The sequence below is a fragment of the Salvia splendens genome, chromosome 12 (genome assembly GCF_004379255.2).
Source record: "Salvia splendens isolate huo1 chromosome 12, SspV2, whole genome shotgun sequence".
In the NCBI taxonomy this organism is placed as follows: Eukaryota; Viridiplantae; Streptophyta; class Magnoliopsida; order Lamiales; family Lamiaceae; genus Salvia; species Salvia splendens.
The window spans coordinates 4,781,945-4,798,722 of record NC_056043.1 but is presented as its reverse complement, the minus strand read 5'-3'; the positions used below and the strand labels follow the sequence as shown (position 1 = coordinate 4,798,722).

The 16,778-nt window shown below is 36.8% G+C and overlaps 1 protein-coding gene across 1 annotated transcript; it reads right to left on the bottom strand.

Annotated features, from left to right (window-relative positions):
• Positions 1 to 5,473: 5,473 nt before the first annotated feature.
• Positions 5,474 to 9,625, bottom strand: LOC121759499 (receptor-like protein kinase BRI1-like 3). Its single transcript, XM_042155101.1, has 2 exons — positions 9,276 to 9,625; positions 5,474 to 9,187 (listed from the first exon to the last, which is right to left on the bottom strand). Exon 2 carries the CDS (start codon positions 9,144 to 9,146, stop codon positions 5,670 to 5,672), a length of 3,477 nt encoding a protein of 1,158 aa, XP_042011035.1. The 5' UTR covers positions 9,147 to 9,187; positions 9,276 to 9,625; the 3' UTR covers positions 5,474 to 5,669.
• Positions 9,626 to 16,778: the final 7,153 nt, after the last annotated feature.

The following is a 16,778-nucleotide window of genomic DNA, read 5'->3' as shown; positions in this document are numbered from 1 at the left end:
TGTGCATGGGACACAACACATATATAGAGAAATAATTAGTCTTGTGCAAGGAAAATAGGTACTACACGTGTAAGTAGGAAAGGAATTGCATGACCTTTATGCTTATGTGTTTGCTTAAAAACAAAAAAGGGTGACTAAGGGCTAAGCCGACTTCTTTTCGACACATAAGAGATTATTATTGAGAAAATAGGGGGAAAGAACATAAAAAAAAGTAGGAAGAGAACGCTCACCACCACAAGTACGGGAGAATTATTTAAGCTCTTTTGAGGTTTTTAATCATAGGTATTATTTCATCTATATTATATATATAATAGTGTATATTTGATTACACGTAGAGGTTAGTTAAACGTATTTGTAAACAGTTGTATAAATCTAAATGTATTTATTTGTATAGGATCGAGTGTTGTAGGCCGGGAAGCAGGAACAGATGCTCGGTTAGATTACTTGTCGTGATAAGGTGTGTATAAATCACACTTTTAGTTTTACATGTGTTATGTGGTTGATTGTTATATGTTGAATTGGAGTGAATTATTGGATTATATGGTGTGAAATTGATATGATTATGAATTATTTGATTTTGATGGTCGAATATGATATGAATATTTGATTGCTGAAATGGACATGTTTGTTTAGATATATTAGATAATTTAATGGAATATGACATGGATATGTTATTGGTGCAAATGATATGTTTATGATTCCGATTATGTGAATCATTGGATTAAAGAGGATCTGTGACGGTTTTGCCCTGGATCTGAAATCACAGTGGATCATATTGGGACCTTCGGGTCAAATACAGAGGGACCTATGAGTCCAATTACAGAGAGACATTCGGGTCATAGAGGAATCCCGGGCAGATACCAGGCTTGATTGTTACAGAATAATAAACTGAATAGAGTGGCATATGAATATGAACTGGTTTGTTTTTAAATTATGTTATATATTGTTTCTGATTATATGTATTGATAAAAGAATATGCTTGAAGTTTGTATCATGTGAGACTAAAGGTGGAAATTTATATATACTGAGTTGTGGCTAATATAAACCACTAAATTTTTCAGGAATAAGATAGCAGTAAAGTTTTGACTGACATGGGTCATAGGAACTCCACGTGTTATCTGGTTCGGCGGCTGACGCATATTGGTAACCTTCTCCTCCTCATCATCATTTTGCATGTAGATAAATGTATAGTATATAGAGTGGTGAGAGGGTTCCACTACTTTACAGGATATTTTAAAATATGTATCGGATAAGTGTTGGTTTGAACTTATATTATATGGGTGTTCTATGAATTAGGCACGTGTATTAATTGCTTTTATAATAAGGGATTTATTTATTAAAGGAGTATACGTCAGAGGGGTTGAGGTGTGACACGATCAATGTGCACGCATTCTACGAAGCTTTCTCCGTATGCTCATTTGCCACATTGTTTTGTCTACGTGTCCAAAATAGATAAATAAATAAATTAATTAATTAATTTCATATCTCCATATATGGTGACATATTTTAATATATTATTTCTCACTCACCGGGAATCGGGTTAGAGAAAATGAATATACCACAATCATCTACTCGTAGCGTAGATCGATTATAAATTATTTAATTATTTTAAAATTAAATAATCCGTCACTTCTACTACCCGATCCAATTACGTTGACCGGACTACGATTCCAATATATTTAAAATCAATGCTATAAGTATTTTTAAAGTGCATGGAAAAAGAGACGTGAAGATTGAAAACTTGCTAAAAAAAAAGCAATGGTGAAATTGTATCTATGTTAGGACTTTAAAAAGTTCTTCCTCCGGCTCACTTAATATGTTCATTTCTTTTTTTAATTTGTAAAAATCAAAATATTATCTTTATATATTTAATTAGAATAAAATTTACACTTTCTCTCATTCTTATACAAAACTCGAATCATATTTTTCTTCATACTTTAATACACTAAATAACTATACCAAAAAACACGTGTCATGAAAAATGGATATCGTGATTGTCTCACTTAGAAGTGGAGTAGTAATATTTATTTATTTGATAGGTAAAAATGGGCCTTGGTAATGAACTTGCTTAATAATTGGGTTTGAGAAGTCAGTTAGACGCTAATAATTCGCATATGATTTAATTATAATAATTGGACTTATTTAAATTTAATTGGCGTGGGGGTTTAATAATTGAGATACATAGGCCATAAATTGGTGTAATTGGCCAAATCTTAGTCACGCCATTAAATTGTGGTTGAGCAAAATTGGATTTGGTGTTCCACTACATAAATTAAACATTGACTAAATGAATTGCACTAAATTATTTGTATGTGTAATGTGTTTGACAAATAGAATTAATTAATTTGCTTCGCTTAATTAAGAATCTTACTTAAACTACTTTGCCTCACTTAATTAGTGGACTGATGAATTTTATTTAATAAACCATAGACTATATAGATACATTTTTAATATAATACGATTATTCACTAAAATTGATAGTTTATGCTAAATAATTGGAAATGATCTTTAAAAACTCGTCTAAAAGTATGAAGAAATACTTGCATTTAAAAGAAAAATTAGAAGACCGAGTCAAACATAGTTATATATTCACAAAGCACTGAGACTAAAAGTTGATTTGAGGAATCAAAAGAGTAATTAAGACCTTAATCAACGTTAAGCAATCAAAGGCGGTATTATATCACGGAACATGTTGGATCATATGCTTATCCTCTGGTTTTTGTCGGTATTATATATTTTATTTTCAAATTATTATGCGTGAGACATGTACTACTACTATATCTTATAACAGATTAAATTTAATATTATTATACCCTTCAACATGTACACACGTCAGAGTTGTAAGTGTGCACGCCTCGTATATATGATAAATACGAAAATCTAAGAGCATCCGCAACCGTCAGTGGACACCCGTCCGTCCGTTCGTGCCAGCGGCGCGGGACCGCATGCTCGCCGATATATCGAGCACGTCCGTGCCAGCGAGCAGCTGACATGGCGCGTTCTGATTGGCCAACGGCATTTCCGTTGGAAATTCATTTTTTAAAATCGAAAATAATACCAAAAATTAAAAAAAATATTTTCAGATTCCCAAAAATAAGGCCGTATTTCTGTAATTTGTTTGTTTTTTTTATTTTTTTATTCTCAAAATCATCTATAAATACACACATTTATCATCCATTTTTCACATCAAATCATCTCTCATTCATATTTTTTCATACAACTTATCTACATCTTCCTCTCTCACTCAAACCCTCTCAAATGGATTTCACCAATCTCATTGCGGAAGCGGAGCGCGAAGAACAAGAATACTATGAACAATATCATGCCGCCTATGAAGCCTATGTCACCGCGAATACCCCCGCCCCTCCTCCTCGACCAACTAGATCAACTCGCCGCTACATCCATCGTGACCGGAAGGGAGCCAACGAAAGGCTCATTGCCGACTATTTTTCCGACCAGCCGCGGTTTCCGGAAGATTACTTTCGGCGCCGTTTTCGCATGTCAAAACGCTTGTTTATGCGTATTGTCAACACATTGTCCGCCCGTGTTGAATACTTTCAAATAAGTACAGACACAGCCGGTTGGCAAAGTCTATCGGCGTTGGAGAAGTGTACGTGTGCCATCCGACAACTTGCTACTGGGCAAACGACTGACCTCTTCGACGAGTATTTGCATGTCGGTGAGTCCACTGGAATCATTTGCCTTAAAAATTTTAGCGAGGGCGTTCGTTCAGCTTTCGGGGATGAATTCCTTCGGGCACCCACCACCGATGATTGCCAACGGTTGCTTCGTCTTCACGAAACAGTCCATGGTTTTCCCGGTATGCTTGGCAGTATTGACTACATGCATTGGAGGTGGAAGAATTGTCCGGCTGCTTGGAGGGGGCAACCCTTAAGCGGCCACAAAGGCGACGGCCCAACACTTATCCTTGAAGCGGTTGCCGACTACCGCCTATGGATTTGGCATGCATATTTTGGTATTGTCGGATCCAACAACGGCTTGAACGTGCTCTATTCTTCACCACTGTTCGATGATGTTTTGAATGGTGTAGCACCGGCGATCGACTTCACCGTCAACGGAAATACATACCACATGGGTTACTATCTCGCCGATGGTATCTACCCAAGGTGGTCGACTTTCGTGAAGACGCTCAGCAACCAGCAAGACCCGAGACTGGTTCTTTTTGCGCAGCGTCAAGAGTCCGCTCGGAAAGACGTCGAAAGAGCCTTTGGGGTCCTTCAAGCCCGATTCAACATTGTGAAGACCCCATCTCGGCTGTGGTACGTGAAAAATATCGTTGACATCATGTACACGTGTATTATCTTGTACAACATGCTTATAGCTGACGACGGACCGATGGCGGCTAGCTTTTACGATGAGGATGAAGCCGGAAGCTCGACCGCGAGGTCTACCCCACGCCGAGGTGTGCATATGATGGTGGGTGAGAGGATCGAAACAAGGAACACAATGCGCGATACCCGAGCCCACATTGAGCTATAAGAAGACCTAATCAAACACATTTGAGCGAAATTCAGCCACGAGTAGTGGTTTTTTTTAATTTTATGAATTTAATTATGTAATTTTTAATTTTTAGGATTTTAATTATGTACTTTTTAATTTTTAGGATTTTAATTATGTAATTTTTAATTTTTTTGGAATTTGTAATACTATTCCGGATATTTTTAATGCATTTTAATTTTATGGAAATGTTTTTATTTAAATTGAATAATAGAATGGTGGGGCCCTTGAGCTTGTCCTTACGGAAGAACACGGATGTGGGTGTTGTGCTCTTGCCTAAGAGCAGAGAGTAAAAGTGGGTTCGGGCCCACATCCGTGCTTGTTGGCAAGAGCACGGATGGAGATGCTCTAAGATTCGGAAGTTATCATCAATTTGCATAGTCTTAATAAACCTCATTGTGATTGGGTTCAATGAGTTGTGAATAAATAATAAATTTTGCAGGATATAGCATATGGTTATACTTCATGTGAAAAAAAAGCTTAGAAAAATAAATAACATTAATCTTTCCTAATTTTCCGCAATCAATGGGATGCCAGATAAAGGTACATGGAGACCACACATTATTGGTGGTTTTTCAATAAAATAGGTGACATTAATCAAAATTCCTTTTCATGAAACTTCAAGTCAAGTGAATGTGAGTCTCATAGCGTACTCACACATGCCCGATTACCGTGCACTCGCCCCAGCAGCCACAGTTCAGGTCTGGCTCGCCTAAAGCACCACTCTCAGGTGGTCTTTAACTTTAACTTGCAGTCAAATTGCGTAATTACAGAGACCTGGCGTCGCTTTGCTTTTTTTTTTTTATATACAGGCTTCTATATTTCAAAATGTCCAAACAAATTGATTTTCAGTCCAAATAGCTCTTGGCCCAATGGTCTATAGTTTCTTTCATCGTAATTCATTTTCTTTAGTGAAAAATACACCTATTTATAGTATAAAACTTCAAATTATAACTTTTGCATGAAACATATTTCTAAAATACTTTTATGGGATCACTTTATATGGACTTCCATACAAAGGATTGAATTCTAACAAAACTGTCACAGAAATACAATGGACAAAATTTGGCACAGGACACAAACAAAATGGTACTCCTAAAAAAGAAGCAATGAAAGATTGAATGCAAGATATATACAGTGAGTTTATAGAGCTAAGGAGATTCATGAATAACCGAATCCTTAAACGACATCTCATCAAGAGTGTCCGTCTCCGAATCCGGCTGCAGCTCCTTAAACTTAGCCATCACCTGTATCATCGTCGGCCTCCGGTTCGGCTTGTCGTCCAGGCACTCGAACGCCACCTGCAGGTAATGGTAGAGCTCCGCGTCCCCCGACAGGCTCGTCACCAGCTGCGGATCCAATATCTCGTCGCTCCTCCTCTCCTTGTGCTTCTGCTTCGCCCATCCCACCAGGTTGTTGTCCTCCCCGAACTCCACCCTGTCGATCGGCCTCTTCCCCGACAGCAGCTCCAGCAGCACCACCCCGTAGCTGTACACGTCCCCCTTCGTCGTGCACCTGAAGCTCTGGTAGTACTCCGGGGGCACGTACCCGGGCGTCCCCGCCAGCGTGCTCACACTCAAATGTGTGTCAAGCGCGTTCACCAGCCTCGCCATCCCAAAATCCGACACCCTCGCCTCGAGCTTCTCGTCTAGTAGGACGTTGCTCGACTTCATGTCGCGGTGGATGATGTGCGGGATGCAGCTGTGGTGGAGGAACGCCAGCCCTCGGGCGGACCCCACCGCGATCTTTTTACGCGCGGCCCAGTCGAGACTAGCCCCGCCGATCTTGTCCTTGTCATGAACCACAGCCTCCAAACTCCCCCATTTCATGTATTCATACACTAACAGCCTCTCCTCCCCAACCCTACAATAACCAAGCAATGGCACCAGATTCCTGTGCTTGATTTTCCCTATCGTCTCCATCTCCGCCATGAACTCCCGGTCGCCCTGCCCGGTAACATGGATCAGTTTCTTGATCGCCACAACGCTTCCGTCCCTAAGCTGCGCTTTGTACACATCCCCAAACCCGCCCGATCCGATCAAACTCTCGGAGCTGAATCCGTTCGTGGCCTCAAGGAGATGCGCGAACGTCAGCTTCTTCAGGGGCTTCTCGAACGTGGCCACGTTGATGCTCAGCGGCTCAGGAACGCTGGAGAGTTTCCAGCTGCTGCTGCCAGAGGTCGGGAGGCTGTCGATGTATTTATCCCGCTTCTCGTCCTTCATCTGGCTCCGTTTCGCTCTGTACAGCGCGTAGAGAAGCAGCATTATACACGTGACCGAGGCCATGATCCCGATCACCATCCCGACAGCCATGCTCCGGCTATTCTCCCTCGACGATGAGTGGGGACCACGGCCCCCGCTCGTCGATCCACAAGGCGGCAAGGGAACCCCACAGAGGGCAGAGTTGTTCTCATATCTTGCTGCTGGAAATGTGGTAAGCTGCCCCCCAGAAGGAATCAAACCAGATAAATTGTTGTTTGAAACATCAAGATCACTGAGGAATGACAAACCACCTAATGATCCAGGGATGAATCCTTGAAGATTGTTATGAGAGAGATCAAGAACACCAGCACTCTTTAAACCTCCAAAACTAGATGGTATCTCACCACTTAAATCATTATGCCCCAAATTCAAAACCTGAAGATAAACCATGGAGCCTAAGCTTGAAGGAATTGCACCAGAGAGCTGATTGTATGACAGATCAAGGTAGATCATGCTGCCACTGCCGGCGAATGTGTAAACCGTCATTCCGGAATAAATCCTCGTCGAAGGACACGCGTGCACCATCGGAAAATTCGCCAGCCTATCAGGACGAATCCCTTCGAACTCGACTAAACCACCCGCGCCACGACATTGCGTTCCCCCTTCGTTACGGACGAACGCGAACTGCTTCCCGGAGACGACTCCAGGGACTATGAGGCCAGTCTGGGAAGCGAGCTCCGGGGGCAGAGGCCCCTGGAGATCGTTGCTGTTGAGATCGAGCCATATGAGGCTCCTGCAGTCACCAATTCGCGGCGGAATTGCTCCGGTGAGGGAGTTGTTCCCCAGCTGGAGGATTGCGAGGTTGACTAAGTTGCCTATTTCTTTAGGGATTTCGCCGGAGAGGCGGTTGCTTGACAATGACACCCAAATTAGATTGGTGCAGTTGACAATGGACTGTGGCAGAGCTCCGGATATGAAATTGTTGTTGAGTATCAGAGTCTGGAGATTACCACCGTTGATGCAAATGCCTTCCGGGATTTGACCGCTCAGATTGTTCGCCCACATTACTATATCCGATATCTCCGGCAGCGTCCAAATCTCCGGTGGAATCGAGCCGCGCAATTCGTTGAAGCTGAGATCAATGCTTTTTAAATTTTTACACCGCCCGAGCTCAGGCGGCACTCCGCCGGAAAGATAATTGTTTGCCAGCAACAGTTTTTCGAGAACGGAATTGCCGGAGCAGAGCACCGAAGGCACATTTCCGGTGAAATTATTGGAACTGAGGTCTAGAGCCAGAAGCCGAGTGCAGTTGGTGAGCGACGGCGGCACTTCGCCGGAGATGTTGTTGAACGCCACGGATAGATATTTGAGGCTTGTGATGGAGCTCACCACAGTATCGAGAAATCCGCCCGAGAGCTGATTGCTGCTGAGCTTGAGAGTTTCGAGCTCATTACAATTGATGAAGGTTGAAGGAAGCTCTCCGGTTAACTGATTATTAGAAAGATCTAGAACCTGCAACGACCTGCAAATTTCCCCCAATTGTAGCGGAATCTCACCGAAGAAGCCATTGTTGGCTAGAACAAGCTGCTTCAAATTCATCATCTTCGCAAGCAAATCTCCTGGAATCCTCAGCTTGATAAAATTGTGGCTTAAATCCAGAGTTTGGAGGCCCTGGCAGTAAGGTAGGGTCGCCGGAAAACCGGGGGCGGAGAAGCTGTTGCGAGAGAGATTGAGCACAGTGAGATTCAAAATTGACCTAAAATCCAAATTGAAGAGATTGCCGGTGAAGTTATTGCTTGACAAATCAAGGATTTTCAACGACGGCGAGTTTTTGAACAACGCAGCCGGCAATTCCCCATCCAATCGGTTGCCGGAGAGATCCAAAACCTCGAGGGTTTTACTCGCCGGAAAAGTGCTCTCCAGCTTTCCAATGAGCTTATTCCTCGAGAAATTCAGCAGATTCAAATTTCCGCAACTGGAAAGCAACTGAGTCATTAGCCCTAAATCGGTGAATCTGTTTGCCGAGAGGTCAATCGATTCAAATCTGCATGAATCTCCGGCGACAGAGGATAGATTTCCGTCGAATGAATTTCCGGTGAAGAGAAGCGTGGTGAGGGCGGGGAGCGGCGCGAGGTCGGAGATGCGTAGGCGGCCGGTTAAGCCCGCATTGGTGAAGTCGAGGCGGTAGACTCTGCCGTCGTCGGAGCAGGAGACGCCTCTCCAATCGCAGGGGGTGGAAGACGACGGCGACCAGTTATCCAAGAAGCGTTTCGGATCAGTTTGGATTGACGAGCGCTTGAAGGATAGCAAAACGGCAGCCTCGCCGCCGCCGCCATTGTTGTTTGAAGCAGCATTTAATCCAATGAGGCAGAATTCCATCAATAGAATCACGAGAAAAGCAGATGGAGATAGTCTGTTCATCATCATATATTTATTTCTCTGGTGGAGTATATTAATTGTATTCACATCTGCATAAACAAAATTGAATGGAAAAACTGAGTAAAAATAGGTATGTCGTGATTATAAGGAAGAAAACAAGAAAAGCCAAAATCAAACCTTTTGGTAAGCAGAGCAGAGCAGAGCAGAGTAGGTGTTTGTTGATTTTCCAGAGTCGTTTGAAGAATGAAGAGGGAGGCTATATCCAAATAGAGAGAGATGATTTGAGAAATCAGAGACAATTTCTTGGCTATTGGGTACGATGTTCAGAGTGGTCGGAAATCAGAGACAAATTGTTAGTAATATTGTAAAAAAATGCATCTTGGGTCTTCATTTCTCCAGATGGAATAAACAAACAGTGTATCAAATAAGAGGGAGAGGGAGAGGGAGAGGAAGAGGGAGATTTTAAGAGGCTTTTTGTGTTCTTCTCTAAATGGGGTGGGGTCAAACTTGGGATTTGATTCTCTCCGAGAGGGGAAGCGAAGGGGAAAGGGTTACGGGGAATCTACGTCTTCGTCACCTTGTAATTTAATTGCTGACTGTATTTCCACTTTAACAGACTCCTCTATTTCTGTCTTTTTCTTTGATTTTCTTTACTATACCTGGGTGATTAAATGTCTTCAATCTGAAAATCTAATTCGAATTATATCAAATTTTCAAATTTTGATTTTTTAAATTTTTGGTTTGGATTATATTAGATTTTTTAGAATGTTCTGATTGGATATAGTAAATTTTTAAATAATCTGAAATCTAAATTTAATTTTATATAATTATATAGATATATATCTATTACAAATTTTTAGGGTTTTTGGTAATTTTGGGATTTTTGATTTTTTTTGTTTTTACATTATTTTTAAGTAATTTTGAATTTTTCGTTTTGGATTGGATTTTATAGTTCGGATTTTGGATTTTTCAAACAATTCAAATCGGATTTGATTCATTTTTCACAAAATTTGAGATTTTTTGATTGTTCAGATTAGATAAAAATTCGATCGTAAATCTGAATGTTTACTTTTAGTTACGTTGCACGTTTCTTTATTTTTTTTATAAATGATAATATCTCCGCCACAAAAAATACACTTAATATTGAATAATTACAATTTTGATATAAAGAGAATAAAGAGATAGTTATTGGTTGAGAATGAGATCTGCCTTATTATGGAGTAGTAGAAAACTATTTTAAATAGACAAAGATTAATTTGGTGAACAGCTTAAAATGGAGAAAACAAAATATTTTTATTGTGAACATGGATGATCTTTCACATTCTCATTCTATCATACTAAATTTTAACCAAGGAGAGGGACCGTTGTTGTTCAGTCTCTGCTATTAACTTGATTTTTTTTGGATTATGGTAAAAGGTTTAATAGTAAGTATTTATTTTTTAAACAATCCTCTGAATTCATTTATCATCACCATAAAGATACAATGAATTTAATTAATAGTACTTACTATGGTTTTCAAAAGAACCCTCTCAATTTAGTTATCACTAGGCACATACAATGATGCAATCTATTCAAATTGGACTATAGATTGAGTAAATTTAAGTAGTAGTAATAAATAGTACTCCATGTTTTATTTACTCCATAAAAGAATGGTTTGAGTTTGCATAAATGTAGTTTATGCAAATTATTTGGTCTATTAAAGTACTGATGAACCTATTTTCCTGGCATTGTGCAGTGTAGGACTAATAATAATGATAATAATATGGATATGTTAGTATTAACTTATTAAATTATCACAAAATTACAAAATCTTATCTTCAAGGGCATAAAGTTGGTAAAACAAAACGTATAATTTAAGTCCATGAATAAGTCGATAAGTCAAACTTTAATTCAGAATTATCTAGAAAAATAACACCATTTCAAATTTCTTATTAAACATTTTAGATTGAAAAAGGGGTCAATACAAGCATGCGTGCGTGATCTTTGGAGAAGAATTTAAGCAAGATCCTATACATTTAATATAGCAAATAATCCATCAAATTTGAGAAAAACTAATAGGGAAATTAATTAATCCATAATTAATTAACAATTCAAAGTGGTCGTTGGAGTAATAAATCTCGAGTCTGCCACCCTGTAAACACACTATAATTAAATCAAAGTTTTGGGAATTCTACAGTTTTTTCTCCACATAATATTATACTCCTATAATGGGTAAGACAAAATTTATTTATTTATTTTAAGGTAGAATTCTTGGAAAGTGGTTGCATTATAAATTTATAATCTTATGTGACATTAGGCACGGGGCGCGGGACTTAGGGTTTGATGTTGTAAATTTATTAAATAGTACTAGTATAATTTAATTTTCTCTCTCTTCTCTCTCTAGATATGCATAAATATTTTGTATGCATATATATATATGGATAGATGTAGTTGAGATGGGGCACATTTTGTCTGTATTCTTTCCACAGCAGCACACCGCACGAGTGAATCGTATTCTTTATACCTTTCACTTTTAATAGATTCTCATCAAAAACAGAAATAGTGATTTTTGGTTAGATGGAAACAAAAAATGTATATATATTTGTGTATAAGAAAAAGAAATGTCAGTTTCTGCATTTGTTGGTGAGATGGAATTATCAGTTTGTAATTAGAAATTAGTAAATTTTAAAAATAGAGAGTATTTTAAAGAAGAAAAGGGAGAAGCGGAATCCACGCAATGAAAACTTGCTGATTTTTGCACCGTTCTTTATTTTATTTTGTAGGAGTTTTTTTTTTCCTTTAAGAAAAGCGACCCACTATTTCAATCAACAAGAAAAAGGAAATTGCAAATGGGCCCCTCGTTCTATTTTCAAACTCCTTCAAGAAAAAACAAGAATTGGTTGCATTGCTTGATTTTAGCATGGTGAAAATTTCATTCAATTTAGATATATTTTAAATTTTTAATGCAATAAAAAGTGATAGCAAGACTCGAATCTAATAAATAAAAAAAACTGCAGTACTAGAATGCCCTCTCCTCCTATAAATCAATATAAATAATTAATCTTTATGTCATATCATTGATATAGTAGTCCATAAAAGGCATTCATATTAACGCATATTGCACATATATACCTGCACATATATACCTGTACGTGTATATATATATATATATATATATATATATATATATATATGGGGTTGCGTTAAAGATAGAACCATTCTTAAGTGTAGAACCTAGAACTCTACATATTTTATTCATTGGATGAGGAAAAAATGACGGTCAAGATTAAAAATCATACATATTACACTATGTTTTCACGACATTCCGGACTCCACAAGTGAAAAAACTCACATGTTGATGGAAGAATGAATGAAACGAAGAAGAGTCCATGCATGCTTTATTTTTTCACTTATCTGCATTCACCCATTAATAATAGTTTTTGTTGTAATGGGAAGTTGTTGTGCAAATCAACACCATTGGATTAAAAGATCTAACGACCTCCGTTTGACATTTGTTCTACGTTTAAGAATGGTTCTATCTTGATCACAATCCTATATGTATATATATATATAATATAAATGTATTATACAGTAATGATTAATTCAAGGAGTAGTAGTTTTTAGGGAGTAAAAAGTTATATGTACAGTATATAGCTAATTATAAGCATACATTATTGTCATACTGATTATTTTTTAATTGATTGTTGACATTGTAAACAGTAAACATGATATATATACACCTTTTCTTACTAAAAAATAAAAAAAGGGATATAAGAAATGAAGAAATAATTCAGCCAATTACACATGAAATCTTACCTACTTATTGGTCGGCTAGAACAACTACTATTATGTCCATTTATTCCACTTGATTATATTTCAATGCTTCTGATTGTATTTCAAATGAATGCAAACAAAAATAGTTGCTATTTAGGTAGAATTGCCATTATCAATAAGTCGCCCTTATGCATTTTGACAAAGATTTCCAATAAACTAAATCCAGGGGCGGATCTAGTAAGCCCATGTGAGCGGCATTTGCCCCACCTCAAATTTTCTACTCCGTATATATATTGCCAATTATAAAATTTATTTCTTTTATTTTTTCATTAAATACCCCTCCTTAAATTCTTAAGTTTTCTTCATAGGTAAATTTGCCCCCTTCCCTACAAAATCCTGGCTCTGCCCCTGACTAAATTGCTCCAAACTTTATTCATGTAGTAATTAATTTATTTTATGATTATTTGCAATCAATTAACGACACTCCTAATGTCTTTTTCAGTGGTAAGAGGCATGCAAATAACAGTGGGAAGGTGAGATTTAATTAGAAGGATATTTATTAATTAAGTAGTGTTATTTGATTAGTCATAAAATAATCCAAAAATGAGGTGTTAGGGTTAGGACCGTATCCCCCACAAAACCTGGTTTAGCAATATGAGGAAAGTGGGCCCACACCACACGAGTGGAAGTGGGCCCTTATCTATTTGACCTTACTACTACGTGTCTATTCTATTCTATACGTAAATTGCATTAAAATTTATTTGCCGTGACTTGAAATGGACAGCTGCTTATTTTGAAACTTCCTTATTTTTGGATAGCGTTTGAATCACGATGAAGAAAAATGATCGTTTAAATGGACGACTTGTGTTGAATTTTGTTAGCGTATATACAAACTGAAAATGAAACTAATCTCTAATATAAATTGAGATAAAAAAGTGATCGTTTAAATTAATAATATAATTGTTTGGTAAATAAGATTAAATATTAAAAGGTTGAGATGTTCTGTGTTCACTAGGCTAGATTATTGAAACTAAACTATAAGATGATATTTTTGACATTATAAAAATACGATACGTGTATCTTATTTTTATTAAAAATAAAAAATATTTGAAATTTGTTTAATTAATAAATCCTAAATCAAATACTTCATCAGGCTTTATTATTCACTAATAATAACAAGCTAATTATTTTTTTCTTTTAACAATTGTATATTAAAACTTATAAATCACTTGTTAAATCATGTCCACCTTCTACTACTTTCACGCTGCTTGAATAGAGCTTTTCGGGATAGTTGGAGCCACCAATCGTTGCCTCTTGATATTGCTCTCATATGGGGATTTCAAAGACACTATTTTCGATCGGTAAGAAATTTCGAATTTCTGATTTGTAGGGCTTCGATTTTGCTTCAGTCAGAGATAAATTTTATGTTGGATTGTTTGTATTGCGTATATAGACTTGAGATAGTCTCAAGTATGTTTTTGAGGTTGATTATTTAGTTGTTCTTGACTATTTGATTTTATTATATTACTCCCTCCGTCCCAACTAAACAAAACTTTTGGGTACATAGATTAAGAAATTGTGTTGAATAGATTAAATGAAAGTAAAATAAAATAGGAAAGATAAAAAAGTAAGAGAGATAAAGACAGAGTAAAGTAGATGATGAAATAAGTAAGAGTGATTAAATGTTTTATTTTTTGTCAAAAAAGGAAATGACTCAACTTTGTTGGGACGTACCAAAAAGGAATACGACTCAACTTAGTTGAGACGGAGGGAGTACTAAATACGACTTTACTATTATATTGAATTGAAGTATTAAGTACTTTTTTATTTATTATTCAATTATATCGTCTCGGAGTTATAGAGTCTCATTATATGCAAATTCACTCCTTATTGCCGAACCACAGAACTAAATCAAATTAGGGTTTTTTGATCTAGTTTTTTATGGATGAGATGCGTTGATATATAAATTATTTTCGCCTTCATCACGAGCCTATTTTACCTCAACTTAGGGCAAATGATTCATAAAATATTAGGAAGATTTAACTTCATTCCAGAATATATTACTTCATTCCGGTAGGTTTTTACTTCATTGCAATAGGATTATTACTTCATTCGGTTTTGCCGTTGAGTACCGTTTTTCTCTCTGCAATGTCTATCATCGCGCCACGGTGCTGGCAACAAAATGGAATGATAGCCTAATTGAATGGTGTAATAAGCACATTGAATAATGTAATAAACTATTTGAATGAAGTATGCGTAGAAACATTTGAAGTCCTACTGTAATGAAGTAAATATTTTGTCCAATGAAGTAATAATGTTTTTGAATGAAGTAATAAACCTACTGGAATGAATTGTATTTTTAAAAGTGAATAAAGTAAAAACTCAGTTCAATGAATTCGAATAAAGGATGTGTTGAATCATTTCAAAACCTACTAGAAGTAAGTAAAAACATACTATAGTTACATGGTATTACATACCAGAATGAAGTAATAAACTTGCTAGAATGAAGTAAAATGAGCTTATAATGAAGATCGAAATAATTTACACATCAGCGAATCTCATAAAAAAAACTAGATCTAATGATCCTAATTTGATCTCTAGTTCGGTCTTTAAAATTGGTGCAAGATCACAACTCCAGAGTTATATTCTAATCTATAAGTAAAATAAATCAATAAAGTAATCTATAAGTAAAATAAATCAATAAATTATAGTCTTAAATCTTTATTGATTTTTGATTTTTCGTATTGTTGCATTACCCTCTATAGTAGAGTAGCATACTTAGGTCTGACAAATTGCTTAAAGTGGTAAGAGTACGGAGTATCGTATTTACTCTTATCCATAAATAAACAAAGAGTATAAACTCTTAGAGTTTTAATGGATTATTGGTAAAGTAAGAGAGAGAGATAGAGAAAGTTTTTGAAGTATTGTTAATGGAGAATGAGTCCCACCTCATTAAAGAGAAGAAAATTTCCAAAATTGAAAGTTCATACTCGTTCAAGACGGACGAAAAAGGAAATAGTGCATACTCTTTAGAGATGAAGGGAGTAGCAAGGATTCGAAACACAACAAAATACATCATTTATTAATTGTACCAAGTTTCTATTTCCTAACACCAACTCACTTGACACAAATATACTAGACGATTTTCTCTCCCGTGACTGAAACAAAATTGAATATGATAATCGGAATTATTTCGTGTGACATTGTTGCTTGGGTTTCGTCATTCACTGTGTCATTTAGTGTATTAAATGTATTATAGAAGAATCCCCTTTTTTATTCTAGTTGAAAATGATTAATTTTTTTATGCAAAAGTACAAAACGCATGCACGTAAAAAATATTAGAATGTGCAAGTGTTTTTTGTGTATATGATCGCGACATTAGAGTAATATAGTCAATTAGTAATTTAGTACATAAATCTATAAAAGTAGCCATTTTTATAACTTAATAAAGTGGGAATTTAAAATATTTCAGCCTTGATACCTCAGAACAACTAATTAATGAATTAAAATCTTGGAAAATCATTTTTCTAATTTTAAAAAATCAATCAAAAGGGTCTCATTCTCAAAGATTTAAAATTCATTCCATTCCCCTTCCTAATAAAAGAACATGTTTGGATAATGGATGCTTACGTGTAGAAAAAAGATTTTGACGTATAATAAATAGGTGGGAAGGGAATTGTTTTTATAATGTTTAGGGCATCCACAGTGGGCACCCTAAAGCCCGCCCTATATACCGCCACGCATCATTTTATCCTCCTGCTCTTCCACCTGCAGTAAGGCGCCCTATAGGTTTTACTATTGTTTTGTTAATTAATTTAAATGTTTTCAAATATATAAATACGCGAGCTGCTTTTGGTTGTTCGCGAATATTAGGTCATCCGATATATCCACCCAACACCTCGCCAAGACGTGGGTTTCATCCGGCTG

Coding starts and splice junctions, on each gene's coding strand:
- LOC121759499 (XM_042155101.1), bottom strand. CDS start 9,146: ATGATGATGAACAGACTATCTCCATCTGCTTTTCTCGTGATTCTATTG.